We start from the raw sequence: 18,502 nt of genomic DNA, 5'->3' as shown, positions 1-18,502 counted from the left end.
TATTTTACAAAGCCAAGTAACTGGACAGTACAAGCTTAATATCAGATAGTCTGTTTTATTGAGCTTCAAGTTCACTTGATGAAGTGAGCTCATGATGAGCCACGTTAAATTGCCATGGTAACCAGTCCCTTTGAGCATGCCTGGTCAGGCTCTGGCTGAGCTCCGACGTCATTGTGACGCCTTACACCTGAACATTACATACACTAATAACATCAAACATGGCTTCATTTTATCATTATTATTCAATTTTATGTTTTAATTCCAAAGCAATGAACATTTCTCCAGTGTGTATCCAATTAAGTACTTCCAGAAGAGGACAATGTAAACTTATGGCAATAATTTATGAGTGTATACAGCACACTTTCTGACAGAGGATCTTGCTGCAGTTTAGAATCACTCTGCACCAAATACAGGTGCCATGCATAATGACGCACAGCACTGCCAAGAACGGGTCCAAGCTTAAAACAAAGCTAAAAGTATTTCCATTCATACACATCCATCCAAGCTCATGCTAAGATGAAGCCAGTTATCCCAAATAATTTTCTGTGCAATTTATACAGCAAGATGCTGTATTCAGTTTGGAGGATGGCCCTTTTGGAGCACGTCCTTGGGTGGTGCTCCTCCCCCAGTTCCAGCAGCAAGTGCCCTTTTCTGCTTAAATAACGCTTGCAGTTAATACGGTCACACTCGAACTCAAATTCATCACATAGAGGCCGTTTAAAACATAAGATTTTTATGTTTACTTGCTGCCATGTCCTTTTCGTAGCTCAAGGTGCAACTATAAGCATGTCATATTTATCTGTCATAAACATGCTGGCCACTTATTAGAGTGTAGAGTCAAAATATTTGACCTAAAAAAAAACAAAAAAAAAAACAGCATGTTGGAGTTTTAAAATATTCTCAAGCATTTAATCTATCAGTGATTTTTTTTGGTCGTGTTAATGTCTATAATTCTTTGTTATAGTTTGTTTGTATTGCTCATGCAGCTCTACCATTAACTGCTATTCTGTCTGCGTGAACACAGCTGCTCCCTCTTTCCTTTCTATTATGATCAATTTAGAAATATCACACACTTTGCTGTTTTAAGGGTTGTATGCATTCACATATTGATTGTGAAAGCCTGGCTTCAATTAGCCTTACTGACCGAGCAACAACTGCCTGTTGTGAAAACTAGAATAGCTCTGTTTAAAAAGTCATAATCAAGCCAAGCTTTAAGGAAGCTTGGGTTTTTTAAGCACGTTTTGTTAAAGAACCCCCCCAGCCAACAGGGAGCAAATTTCTGGTCTCGCTTTTGCCCATCTAAGATGTGGTCACTGGTCAGGACAGATATGAACTCAGCATGTCCTAACCATCATGTCTCTCCCCATCTCATTCCCCTAAATCTCAGCTCAATCTCCCGTTTCTACACCATGTCCTTATTTTAGACACAGTGTGCTCATTCTTAGTCCCAGCGGGTGGTCTGCTCTTCAGACTCATTACCCTTTTCTAATGAAAGGCAACTGTCATGCATCACACACAACTAGTCAGCCGTCTCATGGTGGTGTCCTGTGTGGGCGGTCTTGTCCCGCAGGAGGTCGCCTCGGCACCCACTCCACCAGTCAGTGAACCTGCCATCGATGTAGATGACCTGGAAGAGTTTTCGCTGCGCCCCGCTCCACAAGGTGTCAGAGTGAAATGTAGAATCACCAGGGACAAGAAAGGCATGGACAGAGGCATGTATCCCACCTATTACCTCCACCTGGAGAGAGAGGACGGCAAGAAGGTGAGACCGGCGTTACACAGTGGAAAGACTGTCACACATGGCAAGAGATGGCATTTTATGAGTGCTTTCAGTCAGTGGTGTGACAATTCATTGCATCAATAGATCAGTTATGAAATCTGCTGATTCACTTTAATTGATTTGTTACAAGAAACAGAATTAATCACTCTGACTTTGGCCTCAGTTGATATGAAATGTCGATTCATTCACGATTCTTAAAAAAAATGATTGACAGTCCTCCATAAAAAGAACATATGATCACTGTGGTGATCATCTTATCGAATAAATACTGTTTAAGTAATTCTGCTGTCTGATTTTTTCCACATTTCATAAGAAAAAGCAAGTCTTACATTGATGCATGTTTATTAAATTGATATGAAAGGTTGACTAAAAGCACTGAACTGAAACTCAAAACATGGTTTACAAGCTTGAATCAAACTTTTTCATTTAAAAAAAGAAATATCATTTTTTAATTGAGTCACCAACTAGTGGATTGTCAATTGAATTGAACAGATGTCAAGCTCAAGATTCACCACCATCAGTCCAAATCCATAATGTATGCTCTGTTTAATATCCTGAAAATGCTGTGCTGATTTTCCTGTTATTATGAATAGTGTCCACATGGGCTTAATTTAGGCAATCAGACATTTCAGCAGGAATTTCTGTCAATATGCTTGACTGGGGAGGCTGCCAAGGTTTCCATAGTGATATATTTATTGTTTTAGATTCTACAGCATGCTGTAAAAAGAGAGATCAATCTTTTCAAGAGAGTAATTGTATTAATGTTTAAGTTGTGTGCACTCACACAATCCGACATGGCCTCAGATCTAGGCCCTCTGTGTTTATTGGTGATGCTGATTGTTCTTGTTTTTTTGTCTCAACTTGCCATAGGTGTTCCTGTTAGCTGGCAGGAAGAGAAAAAAGAGTAAAACATCTAATTACCTCATCTCCATCGATCCCACGGATTTGTCTCGAGGTGGAGAGAGCTTCATCGGTAAACTGAGGTAAGTGATGGTTGATTGGCTTTGCTTTATGAAAAAAAAAAAGAGTTATACACAATTCATTATTTTTACTGTTATAGCAATTCGATTTTTTATGGTGTTTTTAATCCTCTTACGCCCAACATTATGATAGGAGCATTCCCATGCTCAATTATGTGTCATATGTTGCTGCAGCAGTTTTGGTTTGATTCCATGGGCTCTAGTTTCCCGGCGCAGCGCAGGGTGCCGCAGTGAGGCGCACCCCGCGCAGAGCTAGTTTCGGCCAGCGCAACGCGCGAGGCGAACGGTTTCCAAGTTTCGCAGACGGATCTGCGCCGAGATGGGAGTGGCGGCGCAGCAGGGGGAGGTGTCGACAGATTCAGCTTGGCGCAGTGACAGTTTCGTGACAAAAGGCTTCGCCGAGGTGCGCCAAAAGCTCGCCTCCTGAAACCACGTCTACTTTTGGCGCAAGGCGCAGCGTGGCTGGCGCAGTGGAAGTTTGGCTGACAGGCGGGCAGTGCGCACACGTCACCAAAACCTCACAGGCAGGTTTCCAGAATGTCAGGCACATTAACAATGCAATAAATACCCACAAAAAACACAATTCAATGCTATAATCTCAATCAGCACATAAATGTATCCCCATATCGACTGTCCCGTCACATCTGATGTCAGATCAAAGGAGATTGGCACCGTTTGGCAGCGTAATGGAAACCCAACCTGATCACCTGTCAGTCAAACAATGTGTCCAGTACGGTGATGTCTTTTTTCCGGTGTCTGGCGCTGCTCCTGTTAACTACACAGTTTTTCTTCCATATATATAAATATTCCACACTGGGTTTTCGTTATCCGGTAATCACCGGACTATGACTGGTAAAATCTGCCAAAGTCCGGTAATTTTTAAATATTCACAATTTGAATTTTATTAAATTTCCACGTAATTTTATTTATAATTAAAAAAAAAAAAAATAGACTGCGTGATCCCTGTCTCCGGTGTGAGGGAGAGAGAGGGTTTTTTTCTGCAGAACCGGATCAAAACAGCGCAGCGAAGTCGCCTGGGGCAGAACAAGGTCACAAGACTGATGCGCATTGCAAGTTGCGGAGAGACACTTGAGACTTTTGATTTTAATTCAGCTGCTGAATTAAGTTTTTATTGCATCTATTTGATTTCAAGTTGGCAGCACGCCGCGTTATTAAAATGATATGAGCCCGTTTTTTTGTTTGCAAATTGTAGTTGCAATTGTATGCAACGTTCATGTTAAAAGAGCACAGGCTTGTGCAATATTTATTTATTTATTTTAGACGTTACGCACGTGAGTCAATTGACGGCACTAATTTTATTTGATACAGCCTGCTTTTCAATAAAAAGATTACGCTAAAAAATTGACATGCCTTGATATCATTCTTATATAGCCTGCATATAATTTTAAGCTCAGTAAATTCAGATAATATTTGACCGGAATTTCAAACATTTGTCCGGTAAATTGAAAACCTGCCGGTCACATTGTCCGGTGCCAATTTTTTTTCTAGGGGAAACCCTGATTCCACACATATAGAAAATGTAAAATGCATCAGTTCCTTGCCAGACTCTGAGCGTTTAGAACAGCAAATGTAAAAGCTTTCATGAACCGGATTTTGTTTTAATCTCTAGTATGTCGTTGCATCAGTAAGTGACGGGAGTCAAAAGTTGCAAAACAAACATGTAGGCTATTTATATGAATATGGCGAGGATTATCCTTTGAGGTAAAAACATTCATTAAAAATGGGGTCTTCACAATAAAATTTATATTTGCTCGTAAAAATCAATAACTTTAACAGACGGTGACAGAGCTGGAAAAAAAGAGATGCGAGCAAGGCAGGTAATGGAAAGACAGGGGACTCAGGAAGACGAATTTAAGGATAGATGCATGGATGGATGGATGGGTGGTTAGATGGATGGGTGGACAGATGGATGGCAGGTAGCTCCAGCAACATTGCAGCAGGCAAGACTGGCCTCACTGAGTGTGTGATGCGGCTGCTCTCTTCGTCCATGTCAAATGTGTAGACTACCACTACGCCTTCGCGCAGCGCATTTTAAAGGCGAGGACAGGGGCTCATTTGATTGGTTTAAAGTGAATTGGCTGTGTCAAACCCACACCACGCCTTCTCTCCTCCCTTGCGCCGGTAGGAGGAACGGCGCAGTAGTTGCGCCAAGGCGCACGGCGTGCCAAACTTGCAAAATCCACTTGCAAACGCCACACCCAGTTGCACCCGCGCCTCGCCAGGTCTGCGAAACTAGAGGCCCATTTGTTAGACAGATTTGGTCCAAAATGGTCCAAAAAAAAAAAGTCCCTCCAAAAGAACAAACAAACAAACAAAGAAAAACACACACACACACACACACACACTAGGACACCAAGACCTTGAGAAACAGCATAGAAAAATCCATGGTTTGGTGTCAAAAACGTTTGTCACTTGGACATTTTTGTGAGAACTTCATTTTTTGCTGATTGGATGACGAGCATTCTCCCTTCTGAAAATGTCTCCCCTTATGGACAATATACCTGGAAAACAAGACATCCTCTGTATGCCCGCAGTCTCATTATAATGAAATGGCTCCTATGGAGGCTTACATCATCACACGTGAATCAATTGTGGCTCACTGAATCCACAAGAGTCTCAGCTTCACAGTGAATTTATACAAATCTAAGACTGTTTAGGCCCCAATACAAATACACCATTTTAGATGCAAACTGCATGGTATTTGGACAAAACTGCATAGAATTGGCTGGCTTTAAAACTGAGCCTCCTCCAGCCTTTGAAAGACAGCAACAGTATGTCGGCTGGGTTGGAACATGAAGGGGTAACTGGGACTGGACTGTTGCTGTGGTCTTTATTTTGTGTATTAGTCCATCCTCTTCTTTGCTTAAACCAATCAGATCGGGAATGCCCTGGCATTAATCAATCACGAGGTGAAGCATCATCCATAAATGCAGGACCCGATTAAGTGTGAATTAAATGAGAGCGAGCAAACTATAGGTGTGAAAGCCCCCTTAGATTGTGACTAGAGTTCTCATCGGGCCTGAAAATTAAGACCCGACCCGACCCGGGCCGGACTGGGCCAGCCCGAGGCCCGACCCGACCCGACTAATTAGCCGAACTTTAGGCCCGACAGCCCGATAAAGCCCGAAAAAAAAAAAAAAAAATCGCCAAATTCGCTATTATTTAGCAGAGCCGGTCGGCCGCGGCACCGGGGCACCATCAGTCGGTATCAGGCGGGCCGGCCGCGGCACTGGCCAGCATGAGGCAGCTCACCTGTCAGATCCGGCAGACCTGACGGGTGGGCGCGGTATCGGACGGTGCCGCGGCCGGCCCGCCTTATGCCGACTGATAGTGCCGCGGCTGGCCCGCCTGATGCCGACTGATGGTGCCGCGGCATGTGTGGGTCAATACGGTAGTCTAGAAAACTGGAGATTTTTTTTTCTCGTGCGCCCCCAAGTAGATTGCGCCCTGGGCAGTTGCACTGCCCATAGCAGAAACCGTCCCTGCTGCCGAGTCTGCCAGCACAGCGGGATACTGCTGCAACTCTCTCTCACTTGTTTGCGCTGCGCTCGCACAGCTGGTTGTCTGTCTGTCACTGAAAGTTTAGCCTCCAAATCCAATCCAGTCTCTCACTCTCTCCACCAGTCACATAAAAATGAAACGTCATAATCAATAACACAACACATAATTCTATTTTTTTATTTAAAAAAAAAAAAAAAAAAAAAAAAAAATCCCCCACAGAACCCGAAGCCCGACCCGACCCGCCCAATTCACGTAAATTTTAGGCCCGACCCGACCCGAAAATGTCGGGTCGGGTCGGGTCGGGTCGGGTTCGGGCAGAATATGAGAACTCTAATTGTGACTTCTCTCCTGCTGATCTAGGTGCTCACATATGTGCCTCCCCCTGCAGAGGAGAGGGAGCTGGTTTGACTATTTGCATGTAAATGCTCACTTAACCTTGTTGTGAAGATGAGAGGGCACCTGCTGTCTGCTGATCCACGCACAGCCATAGTTGGAAGGACAAGTCCTTTTCCTCTCAGTTTTGTGTGATTATGCCATCTGGTGTGTGTGTGTGTGCCTCTCTGTCTGTGATCTTTTGGAATAAATTCTATAGTTTTTTTGTTTTAATTATTTTTTTAGACACCAAGTTTACATTAGTTGAGAAACTAATACAATCTGCCTGGATGGTTGCCAAGTCCTCATATCATAGGTGACTTTGGGCTTGTTTTTCTCTAAAGTCACTTACAAATATTAGTTGCAGGTTGCATATTTTTGTGTAGTTGCTTATTTGGGCTTGCTCCCTCGTATGTCTAATGTTAAATAAAGTTTGTCTGCGCTCCATCTAAGTTGTCAAATATCACTGCCTGCTGTCAGAGCCATGCATGCACCAGCCAACATTAAAATCCTTAGCAGAGATTTTTGTTATTTAGGCACTTGATAGTTTGTTGTGTTGCAGGACCGGCCACAGCTCTGTTCCCAGCTCTCCTCCTCTTCCCCCATACACACAGGTGACAGGGTCAGTGAGTGAGACATTTCAAGTCAAAATCACTTTCCGATTTTATTTTATCAATCAATTTTAGGATTGCTTAATAGGACAGATTTACATAGGTAAAAATCCCGACAAGATAGCTTTGCTTCACATTCATTAATATAAATACTTGGCAGTTTGTTATATGCAGCTTCTTAACTTTCATTTTCATTCATTCATTTATTCATTCTTAAGTTGATTTTGTTCAACTTCTGTAGAGTTGAGAAGAAAGTATAAAAATGTGAGACTAGTTTTTAAACAATGGCTTATGAAATTTAAAATAAATGCATATATATATATATATATATATATACATTTATTTTAAATGGTGCACCATACTTGCACCACTTGCACATTGTAGTTGCTAAGGTCGCCTTTTTTGGGATTTTGTTGTTGTTGGATAGCCAAGTGGCTTCCTTTGGGTTTGTTTCTGTAGACCTGGTTGCTTGTTTCTCTTGTGAGATCTGGCAACTCTGCCTGCCTGCATGGCTGCATTTGCCTGAGGATAAATTATAATGTAAACATGGGAAGAGATCTGCTCAGATGGATGTTGTCTTTCTGTACACCCATTGTTCATGAAGGCACTTTAAATCCTGCACTCATACAGCCTCACTAACGAAATGAAGTACTGCAGCATTCTGGTTATTTGACTGTGTAAGCCTTCAATAACTCACCACTGACTGACACAAGAACTCATTGTTTGTTTTCTGCACTCCTGAGAGGTGGACACTAGGCGGATGTTGATTTCCTTCAAGGCCATATTACCACAGTCAGATTGCTAGGAAGTGAGTAGTGACACTATTGATCCTTAGTGATAGCATCAAGGCTGCGTTAGTGGCTCCATCGTGGCCCCCTGGAGAATTTAATCAAATATGGCTGGGTGCAGTCTTTATTAATCTTTTGAGCTAGCCAGACCGCTGGTCGATAGCATGCTCTGCTCAATCTTCTGCAATCACGGAGCCCCTTGAGTGATGGAGATCTAGATTGAAACGAACTATGACCTTTCCCCCTGGCAAGTCTTTGCAAATGCTTTCCTAAATGAGGTCCTTTACTCTTGGCAGACCTATAAAAGGTATAGAATCAGCTGTTTATATTAATGGGTTTGAAAAACATACCTGCCGACGCACAGCATATTTCTGAAAATAAGCACAAGACTTACACAAGACACATATGGTACATGTGCATACCCACTGGACTACTGGTAGCATTACTGTTCCATTTAATTGCTGTGCTTGCTTTATTTTTGGATCATAGAATGCAAGATCCTGCAGTAATTAGCTTTCATAACCCAATAACCCAGGTGGGCTCTCACATGTGTATGATACAATTAGTTTACACTTACAGTTTACAATTCATAAAATGAGTAGGCAAAGCTCCCTTAAAATGAAACATGAAAATGCAAATGAGAAATGCACACTGGGAGCAAAGCGGGACACACACAGAACTGTTTAAATTTCAAGCCATCTGGTGGAGGTCAAGAAATCCATCAGTCAATATCATCAATAACAGTATGGATATTGGATTTATCCTGTGAATCAGTAATGAGTGGTTACTCTGCTTTTTAACATTTGTCTGAACCTATATTGTCATTGAGCTGGACCGTTATTAATTCTGCCATATTTTCAAGTATTTGTATCGCTGATAATCCTTAGTGGGTTAAAATGGCTGATGCAGAGGACATTTGCATGCTCCAAATTTCTGCTAAAAGAAGGAAAAGTTAAAATTCATTGTACATCCTTTAAGCAGGTTGAAATTACAAAATGGGATTATTGCCATGCTCTGCCCATGCAGAAGTGTTTATTATTTAACTTCTATTATTTTCTGATCTCAGCATCATGCAGATTTAATACCTCTATTGCATATTATCTCTGATTACCTGATGTTTAGTGGCTGGCTACTTAGCAACAGGCTTCGACCATGAGTTACACGTTTGGCACGCTGACTGTTGAAATATTTCCACCAGAAACCACTACATGTTAGTTTCTATTTGTTAATTCAGCAGCACTTTGACCTTAAACATATGACACTTGTGTGTTATTATCACATTAGAGGTCTTGGACCACACATTTTGCTGAGCAAGAAGGCGACAAATGACCTTTGCATTGTTTGTTGTGTGTCTGCTACAATCTTTCTTCATCTCATTCACACACACACACACACACACGTTCACACCAGCCTCTAGCTGTCTTCAGCTTGTTACTGTTTTCTTTGCAGGTCTAACCTCATGGGGACCAAATTCACTGTATACGACAGTGGTCTGAACCCTGTGAAGAGCACCACCAGCCTCGAAGCCAGCAACCTGCGTCAGGAGCTAGCTGCCATTTGCTACGTGAGTTTTGTTAAGAAAAAAAAAAAAAAAATCGCGCCATGCAAAATCAGTGGTTAAGTTCTCAGTATCTTACACATGCATTCATCTTCATGTGGTGCGCTGAAATGAAAATAATGTTGATACTGGTTTGTTTCAGTTCAGGTTTTTATATTTATGCAAATAGCAAATGATGTCAAAGCTATAGTATGCTCACAGTATGCTATGCTTAGTCATGAATTATGAATACGGCTCTGCTCCTCTGTCAAAACAATGTGCTTTGGGAGCAGCTGGAACAACACTGTGTAGAAAAAAAAAGATATGCTAGGTACAAACTAGTGCAAATAAGGGGAGTCACGGTCGGGGTTATGATACTGGTGGATTTTACAGTAGTTTATATTTTTATATAGATCAAGTTTATTTTCATTTCAGTATAGTTTTAATAAATTTACCTGTGGGCATGATGGTTTTATTTTTACTTAATTATGTTTTCATTGATGTGTAGGTTTAGCTAAAATTCATGTATTTTCAGTTCTAGTATGTTTTGGCAGGGCCAATATATCATGGCATACAAACAAAATGTGAAACCTAAAATCATTTGATTAAAAGTAGAAAAGACAGTTTTAGTTCAGCTTTTGTGTTTTCTCAAGTCTCAAGATTTTTTTTTTTCCCACTGAATACAGTTCTGAATGCACAGAATGAGAACATGGTATTTAGTGAAGAGTTTTCAAATGATCTGATAAAACACTGCAAAGCTACAAGTGACTACAAACACACTGCCCAGTTTAGGAGTCTCATCAGAGATTTACCTTTATGCAGTGGAGATGGATATTCACTGTTTCATATTTAAACCTTACTTGTTAATTTGGAATTGTCTTAAATGCAGCAATTAAAAGCTGTTAATTTGCTGCTCAAGCATTTGCTGAATTCCATGCTATTTGATTGTTGAGATATCATTCTTTTTACATCTTTATGTTTGTGTTTTGCTCAATTAACTTTTAGCAGTTTACAAGAATTCCCCAGCCAGTGAGCAAGCTCAAATCTAGTTATCCATCACTGGGTGTTATTATGGTTTGCCAGCCAGCTGTCTCAAACTAATTCTAATTTTCACTTCAGTGACAACAGTAATTCAGCTTACTAAAAAGTAAGTTAAATCCAAACCAACCCAGTTAAACAAGTCGGCATGCTTGTTTTCCGATGCTTCACGAGGTTCGGTGTTCCTTTCATTTGAAACAGTTGCAGGCTGGTTTTTGAGCCTAGACTACGTTTGTCAAATGCCCCTTTTCCACTAGTACCTACTCAGCTCGACTCGGCTCGACTCTACTCGGTTTAAGAGCTTTTCCATTAGGTCGTAGTACCTGCTAGCAGGTCCCATTTAGCACCTACTCAGCCGGGGTTCCAAGCGAGCTGAGTCGAGCTGAGTCGCGCTGAAAATGTGACGTAAACGCCGTGCAGGCAACTGATTGGACAGGGAGTGACGAGAGCGACTCCCGCACGAAAACAAAACCCGACATTTAAAAAAAAAAAAAAAAAAAGACGGCAACAGCGGCCGTGCGCATTGATCGTCAGTGAAGTTGTCAAAGTCGGAAAATGGCAAGCACACCGCTACCGCGGTCAAATAAAGACGTGGAGACTTTTCTGAGCTTTGTGGCGGCTCAAAGAATCCAGAGGGAGCTGGACGGTGCGCCGCCTTGCTATGACGACTCCACCCACGGCGCGGTGCTACTCAATTGTAATGGAAAACCACCTAAACCGTGTCGAGGCGAGTAGAGTCGAGCCGAGTCGAGCCGAGTAGATACTAATGGAAAAGGGCCAAAAGTCGCCTCTTGCTGTTGTGTCTCAGACCAGGCAGAGCTGTGCGGCGCATGTTGGGATCAACTTTTAGAAATAATCGCGTTCACTCCCCTGTTGCCACAACCACAATGTGTGATGGCCACATGAGTGTAGCTGGAGAACCACGGTGTGTAATTAAGCATTGACTAGTTCCAGACTCATTAAAAAGTCTACAAACACTTTGTAATTAGCCATCGACTTGGTACCAAACTACCCGATCTCATGACATCCCAAATGGTGTTTCCCCTTGGACTGTGTTGTAGGAGAGGCACAAGGGACCCACACAGGGCTGGGAACGCTTTTCAAAGGAAACTAACTATTGGCTGGTCGAAAAGTTGTTGCAAGTTGCCGGTTGGTGTCATACCACAAGTGCTTTAGGAGTCAGTGACATTGTCAGTGTTGCTAGTGCTTGTCACTTTGGAAGAATATAGTCACCAGGGAGCCCCGAACAGTCTCTAAATGTAGCAACAAAGATGCTGACTGTCAACCTACAGACTCAGCGTAGCAGCAGTTCACTCTATGGGCTCTAGTTTCCCGGCGCAGCGCGGGGTGGCGCAGTGAGGCGAACCCCGCGCAGAGCTAGTTTCAACCGGCGAAACGGCAGAGGTGGACAGTCTCAAAGTTTCGCAGGCGGAGGTTCGCCGAGATGGGAGTGGCGGCGCAGCGGGGGGAGGTGCCGACAGATTTGGCTTGGCGCAGTGACAGTTTCGTGCCAAAAGGCTTCGCCGAGGTGCGCCAAAAGCTCGCCATCTGAAACCACGTCTACTTTCAGCGCAAGGCGGAGCGGAGCCGGCGCAGTCGAAGTTTGGCTGCCTGGCACACATCACCAAAACCTCACGATCAGCACAAACGGTGCCAATCTCCTTTGATCTGACATCAGTTGTGACGGGACAGTTGATATGGAGATATATGTATGTGCTGATTGTGATCGTAGCATTGAATAGTGTTTTTTTCGGTATTTATTGCATTGTTCATGTGCCTGACATTCCGGAAGCCTGCCTGTGAGGTTTTGGTGACGTGTCCGCACTGCTCGCCGGTCTCCGCTCCGTGCCTGTCTCCTGGGCTCTGCTCTGCCTGCGGCAATAGACCTCCATGTCAGCTGTGTAAACTTTCATTACGCCGTGATTCACGCAGCGCATTTTAAAGGCGAGGACAGGGGCGCATTTGATTGGTTACATGTGAATCGGCTGTGTCAAACCCACTCCACGCCTTCTCTCCTCCCCTCCGCCGGTAGGAGGGACGGCGGAGTACTTGCGCCACCGAGAACGGCGTGCCAAACTTGGAAAATCCGCCTGGCCACACCCAGTTGGCGAAGCGCATCTGCGCTACGCCCCCGCCTCGCCTGGTCTGCGAAACTAGAGCCCTATATGTTTGCTGCCATTCCCCTTTCTTTTTTCTCTTCTTTTTCTTTTTCCTTTTTTGTAAGAGTATAGTGTGTAGTTTAACCTGCAGTGAAAATAGTGTGAAGCACATGGATAAAATACCATCAATACCCTTTCTATTGAATCCTCTCCCTTTCAGTTTACAGTAAATTCTTGGTACTGAACAAACAACAAACAGGCTAGGGTTGCATTCCCTGACTGAACGGGACATTGTGAAGAATTCACAACAAACAACAACAACAACAACATCAACAACAACAGTAACAAAACTTGATTTTACTCTTCCTTCCAGATATATTTTTAACCTTTCTGGTTCTTCTGAAAAGTAAGAAATCAATGGTTGTCTTGTAAATAAATTCCCATTTTTGTTTTTTCACTTTAAGCTACAGAATTATAACATAGAGATCTTGGGACTTAATTATCTCATTTCAGATATGTCAAGGAAAATATGATGAAAGATGGAGTGAAATGAAAGGCGATTATACCATCTGACATAAAATCTAATGCTGAGGAACAGGCCGTAAATAAATAAGCTGGTTAAAACATCTTTGGGCACATGCTGCTTTGTGATGAGAATACCTGGGATATGTTTCGAGGACTATATAGCAACTTTAAATTAGGAATTACTCTCATAGAGTTGTGTTATAAAGCCATGGGTTGTAGTGAAGGAGCTCAAACCAGGCAGCTTCCACACAGTCATGTGTCAATATTGTGGCTGTGCAAATGTACACATGAATAAATAAATAAATAAATAAATAAATAAATAAATAAAATTCATATTAAAAAAAGTTCTGCAACAGTACTTAAAAATCCATATATTTTCTATACACATTTTCTTTAGACAGTTTATATAGCCCAATTACATTTTTCACCATTTCACTGTATTTACTTTCGATGGGACAACAATGATTGAGAAGAATTTGAAATATTAGTGCTGATGGGGAAATGTGGCTGTAGGTGATTATGAGCTGCGGGTTAGTCACACAAAGGCACCAATAAGCCACTGATTGCAGTGTTCCTCAAGTGGCTCATCCTGCTTCAGTGGAGGATTTGGTTTTCCTAAGCCTAATAATTTGGACCTCAGCCACCACCAAATCACTACAGCATTTCCATCCTTGTGCATATTCAAGTCCACTCCACCCTGAGGATGCTGGCCACTGGCACAACTCATTGAGAGACTGGGCATGGGTTCGGTATTTCTCAGTGCACCCGGAGCCGTGTAATACATGCACCCCTGTATTGACTTCACATCACAGACAGTTTGCCTGCAGGCTGGAAAAAGCCATTTTCACTTTGTTAGACTTCCAAACATCGTTGGAGCTATTATCTGCACAAATATTACAATAAAATTATTCCTGGTAGAAACCTGTTCAGTGGGCTTGTGTCACAGGTGGGCAGCTCATTGATGAGTTAGGCTTTGCTGTATTTTGATGATTATCACTGCAATACTTTTGAAAGAAATTCACAAGGATTTAACCACAAGACATCTGACATCAGTCCAGGTTTCAAAGGATTAATAGTTTTTTTTTTTTTTTTTTCTTTCAAATTCTCTATAGATATTGTCCTACCATCATTATCCTGAATTCTTTTGGCCACGATAATTATGTAGTGAAAATCTGATGTTGTGACAGCTCTAATGTGGATGTATCGTAAACACAGTCACTGATTCGCTAATGACAGCATGGAAAAACTCACCAGAATTTTTAGATGGGAGACCGAGCAAAAGGGAAAATGAATGGTATTACCATTAATTATGGCTAGAATGAATTCAATTTTTCATGATGGTAGAACATTTCCATCCTTTTTTAATTAGAGTTAATTAGTGCAGCAAAGAAGAGACATGATTTTCAGGAAATAATTTTCTCAGATGTGACAAAGTTAAGCTCAGGTACGGTGTAGAGAGGCAAAGTGTCTCACGCACCAGACTGATTGACCTGAATTTGCCTCTTGAGCTTGTGGAGGGATGGTGGGAATTGTACAATATGAGTTGACTATATAAATTTATAATATGACTTGTTGGCACCAGGTGCATCATGGAGAGATGTAATACTCATGTTGGCAATTGAAAGCAAACCGAGATTTTGCAGGTTTTTATTCCAAAACTTGAATAGTTTGAACTGCACTCCAGGAAACCTCCGACACTGAACTTAAATGCTACAGCAGAAGTTTATGCCGACAGTTTCAGATGGAATGTAATGTCATGTATTATATATTTCATACAATCATATGCTGTCATGCTGTATTTAAAGCCTGGTGCGTTTGCTTGGTGAACATCTCTTACAGTACTGTCTCTTTTCAATCCAGGAAACCAACGTCTTGGGGTTCAAAGGACCTCGCAAAATGAGCGTCATCATTCCTGGAATGAACATGGACCATGAGAGAGTGTCAATCCGTCCCAGGAATGTAAGTCCTCCCAGTAGCAACAACTATATTTCAAGTAGCTTGGGTTTGACTTAAGCAAACATGTCTTTGTGTAATGTCTCAGTAGCTTCTCTGATACCCACACATCTGATCTGATGCCCATACATTAAAGCCTTTCTGCTCTCCTTCATCACACAGGACCATGAGTCATTGCTGGCAAGGTGGCAGAACAAGAACACAGAGAGTGTAATTGAACTTCACAATAAGACGCCTGTGTGGAACGATGACACTCAATCTTACGTGCTCAACTTCCATGGCAGGGTCACTCAAGCCTCCGTCAAGAATTTCCAGATCATTCATGACAATGACCGTGAGTCCCACACCTCTAATCTGCCTCCAGCTGATTTTAGACGCAATGAGCTGATCTGTGTTTTGCACTATTTGCCAGACTAAAGCCCTGTTCAGACTTGGTTTTAACATCTGCCACAGGCAATCTGATCACGTTCACACCTGGCATTATCATGTCTCCTCTTTTCATCATCTGAGGAAAAGAGGAAAGAAGGACTTTTATTGTGTAGAAAAGAGGATGTTGTTGGGAGAGTTGCTTTTGTAGTTGACTGAACACTCCAGTTGTGGAATAAAGTTTTGGTTTGAGATAATGAAGCAGGTGTTTTTGGTGGATTGACACTCACCATGTGCTGCTTTCAACCCCCAATGAAGAAAGCTTTACTCACAAGGCTTCATGTTAAACTCCTATTCCAAAAACACCACCCATCTCTGATCCAGTGAAACAAACTGCAGACCACTGATTGGTCAGAGAAAAACTGAAGAGCAAAGCCCCACCAGCAGCAAAGCCCTTCCAGTCACTGCTTACAATCAGGAAATACCAAAATACCAAAGGAAATACCAAAGCAAGACTCACGACTCGTACTTGATAGTCTATCCATGTAAAAAATATTTTTTTCAGTGAATCCTTTAGTTACACTAATAATGTTGTCCTCTTGTCCTCTTGTCTGGCTGTCTTAGGCTGTCTGTGGCCAAAGATGGTCTGTACTCTGTGAGGTGTGTCCTGGACCTTCAGTCGGCTGTCAGCTGTAGTGCTACTGTCCTGTGCTTAAAAACTGACTTCCTCTTTTCTGTCTTGGTTCTGCTCCTCTCCAGCTGACTACATTGTGATGCAGTTTGGCCGTGTGGCAGAAGATGTCTTCACCATGGACTATAACTATCCTATGTGTGCCCTGCAAGCCTTTGCCATCGCCCTCTCTAGCTTTGACAGCAAGTTAGCTTGTGAATAGCTCCCAGCGTGAAGTCCTGCGGAGCACGAGTCCATCTGTCCTCTCAACAAGGGCTGCAGTTCACGTACCCCTGGGGTCCGCCTGAGATCTCCAAATCAAGAAGTATCCTGGAATTCTGGCATATCTAAAAATGCTGTATGTGGCTCGGTGTGTGTGTGTGTGTGTGTGTGTGTGTGTGTGTGTGTGTGTGTGTGTGTGTGTGTGTGTGCGTGTGTGTGTGAGTTGGGGGGAACGCTGGGATGGTCTTGGTCAGTGGAAGGAACAAGCACAAAGAGTAATCCACTATCAGACTCAAATTAATTTGCTTTCTTAACTATAGTCATGTTTGTAATAGAATTATAAAAATCAATCACTGTTCTTTTAGCTACTACTTAGAAAACTCTAACTTTTCATCATCTGTGAATTATAACTAACAGTTGCCCATCTGTAAGTTTTAAGAGTTGACTTGAGATTTATCTAGTGGTTTCATGTAGCCTACACACACACACAAAAAAAAAAAAACATGTCATCCACTTCGTCAAGCGTGAATATTGCTCATGCAGTTACTGACCTAAAAATAACATGCACTTCACAATATCTATTTATTTTGTTATTTATGTATTTATTACATGTTGATTTTGTTTCTGTCATTACTATTTGTATCTGTTGCAACGGTGTCGGTTCCATGGAGCTAGAAGCACACAAAACAGCGTCACATGAAGGGAGCTCTCTTGTATCCACACAAAATAAATAGCAACTTGGACATGTACAGGGCAAAAGCATGCTACACTGTGCTGTGTATCCTGTAAAATATTGTGTCACAGTATCAAGTACAGGAATGTATAGGATGATGGTGCACTTTAACATTGACCGTGGATGAGATATAGCTGTACATACTTTATTGTGCCTTTGAAGACTGTTTGTAAGACAGTGTTACGCTTTAGCTGTCAAATGAGCTGAGCTTGAATTGGTCTTTGCTATTCCTGCCGGCCTACCACGCGTTAGAGACCTTTCTCTGTCGGTAATATGATCAGCAACTTCACTTATCTAATATCACAATACATATACTGTAGGTTGATTAATTAGTTGGAGTTGCAAAACCTCCGAAGGACAAGAAGCCAAAGCTTACATAATTTGACAGCATTTTTAGTGCTTGCCTGGGTATTTTTAACCCTCTGGGGATCTCAGCCTGTTTTAGAAATTATTTCCTGAAATTACCACTTGTTTAACTACTGTCTCAATACTATCATCACCCCCTTAAAGCTTATATGCACTGGTTCAGCACAATCTAAGCTACAAGTGTATGGGGGGTAGTGTAAGAGACAGTAGCAGAACTCATGCCCAGAGACAAAACAAAACAGAACAAACAAAATATATATTTTTCAAATAGTAACAGTACCCAGTCCCTTTTTGTCCTCATTTTGTGCAGGAAGAGTCAGTTTCCTGGGGTCAACTTAAAGGTAAAATCCATACTTGATTTTTCCCCCCCCCACAAGTATCAGTTTGTGATGTTTCTGTCAGCCTACCTCCACCTGATGTTCTTTCAGCTTCCCTTGTTTTCAGTCACAGGTGGATGTACGAGCATACAAATATAGGTAACAGTGGGTCTTCACAGCTGTGTTCCCCACATCATAACATGTCTTGTGGCTACAATGCATGAAGGTTATTCTATAAAGGCTGCGGTTGTTGGTGTTTCTGTCTCTCCTACAGATGGAGTTCTTCCTGTGTGATTGTTGAACATGGGTGCAGGTGGGACAGAGGTCGGTATAGAGGGAAGACGAATTACACCCTGCCATGCATGGTACACTGCCCACAGCTGTTAGTTTTATCAGTGTAGGGTACCCTGGCCCCAGGCTTGTGAACTGCCTGCCCACTTTTCAAGAATTTCAAGCCATTCAGAGGTCGGGTGTTGACCTACCAATTCAACCCAACCAATCAAATGCCTTTGTCAGGCGGGGCTAAAGCTGGTGATGTCATAAATCATAACACAGATAGTAACAGCTCTGATGTTATGGGGATGCTGATTTGATTGGATATGGATAAACGCTGCTGTTTTAAA

General features: G+C 42.2%; 1 protein-coding gene across 1 annotated transcript in view; it reads left to right on the top strand.

The window, feature by feature from the left end:
- The window catches only part of tub (TUB bipartite transcription factor), a 37,543-nt gene extending 20,913 nt beyond the window's left edge, over window positions 1-16,630 (top strand). The window contains exons 7-12 of the mRNA XM_030046939.1: window positions 1,571-1,762; window positions 2,651-2,763; window positions 9,503-9,617; window positions 15,113-15,211; window positions 15,368-15,539; window positions 16,331-16,630. Coding sequence (XP_029902799.1) covers window positions 1,571-1,762; window positions 2,651-2,763; window positions 9,503-9,617; window positions 15,113-15,211; window positions 15,368-15,539; window positions 16,331-16,464 — 825 coding nt within the window. The 3' untranslated portion in view covers window positions 16,465-16,630. The remainder of the gene's footprint in view (window positions 1-1,570; window positions 1,763-2,650; window positions 2,764-9,502; window positions 9,618-15,112; window positions 15,212-15,367; window positions 15,540-16,330) is intronic.
- Window positions 16,631-18,502: the final 1,872 nt, after the last annotated feature.

This window comes from Myripristis murdjan, chromosome 3 (assembly GCF_902150065.1).
Source record: "Myripristis murdjan chromosome 3, fMyrMur1.1, whole genome shotgun sequence".
NCBI classification, from domain to species: Eukaryota; Metazoa; Chordata; class Actinopteri; order Holocentriformes; family Holocentridae; genus Myripristis; species Myripristis murdjan.
Note: the sequence above shows the minus strand (reverse complement) of the source record. Positions and strands in the feature narration are given on the sequence as shown.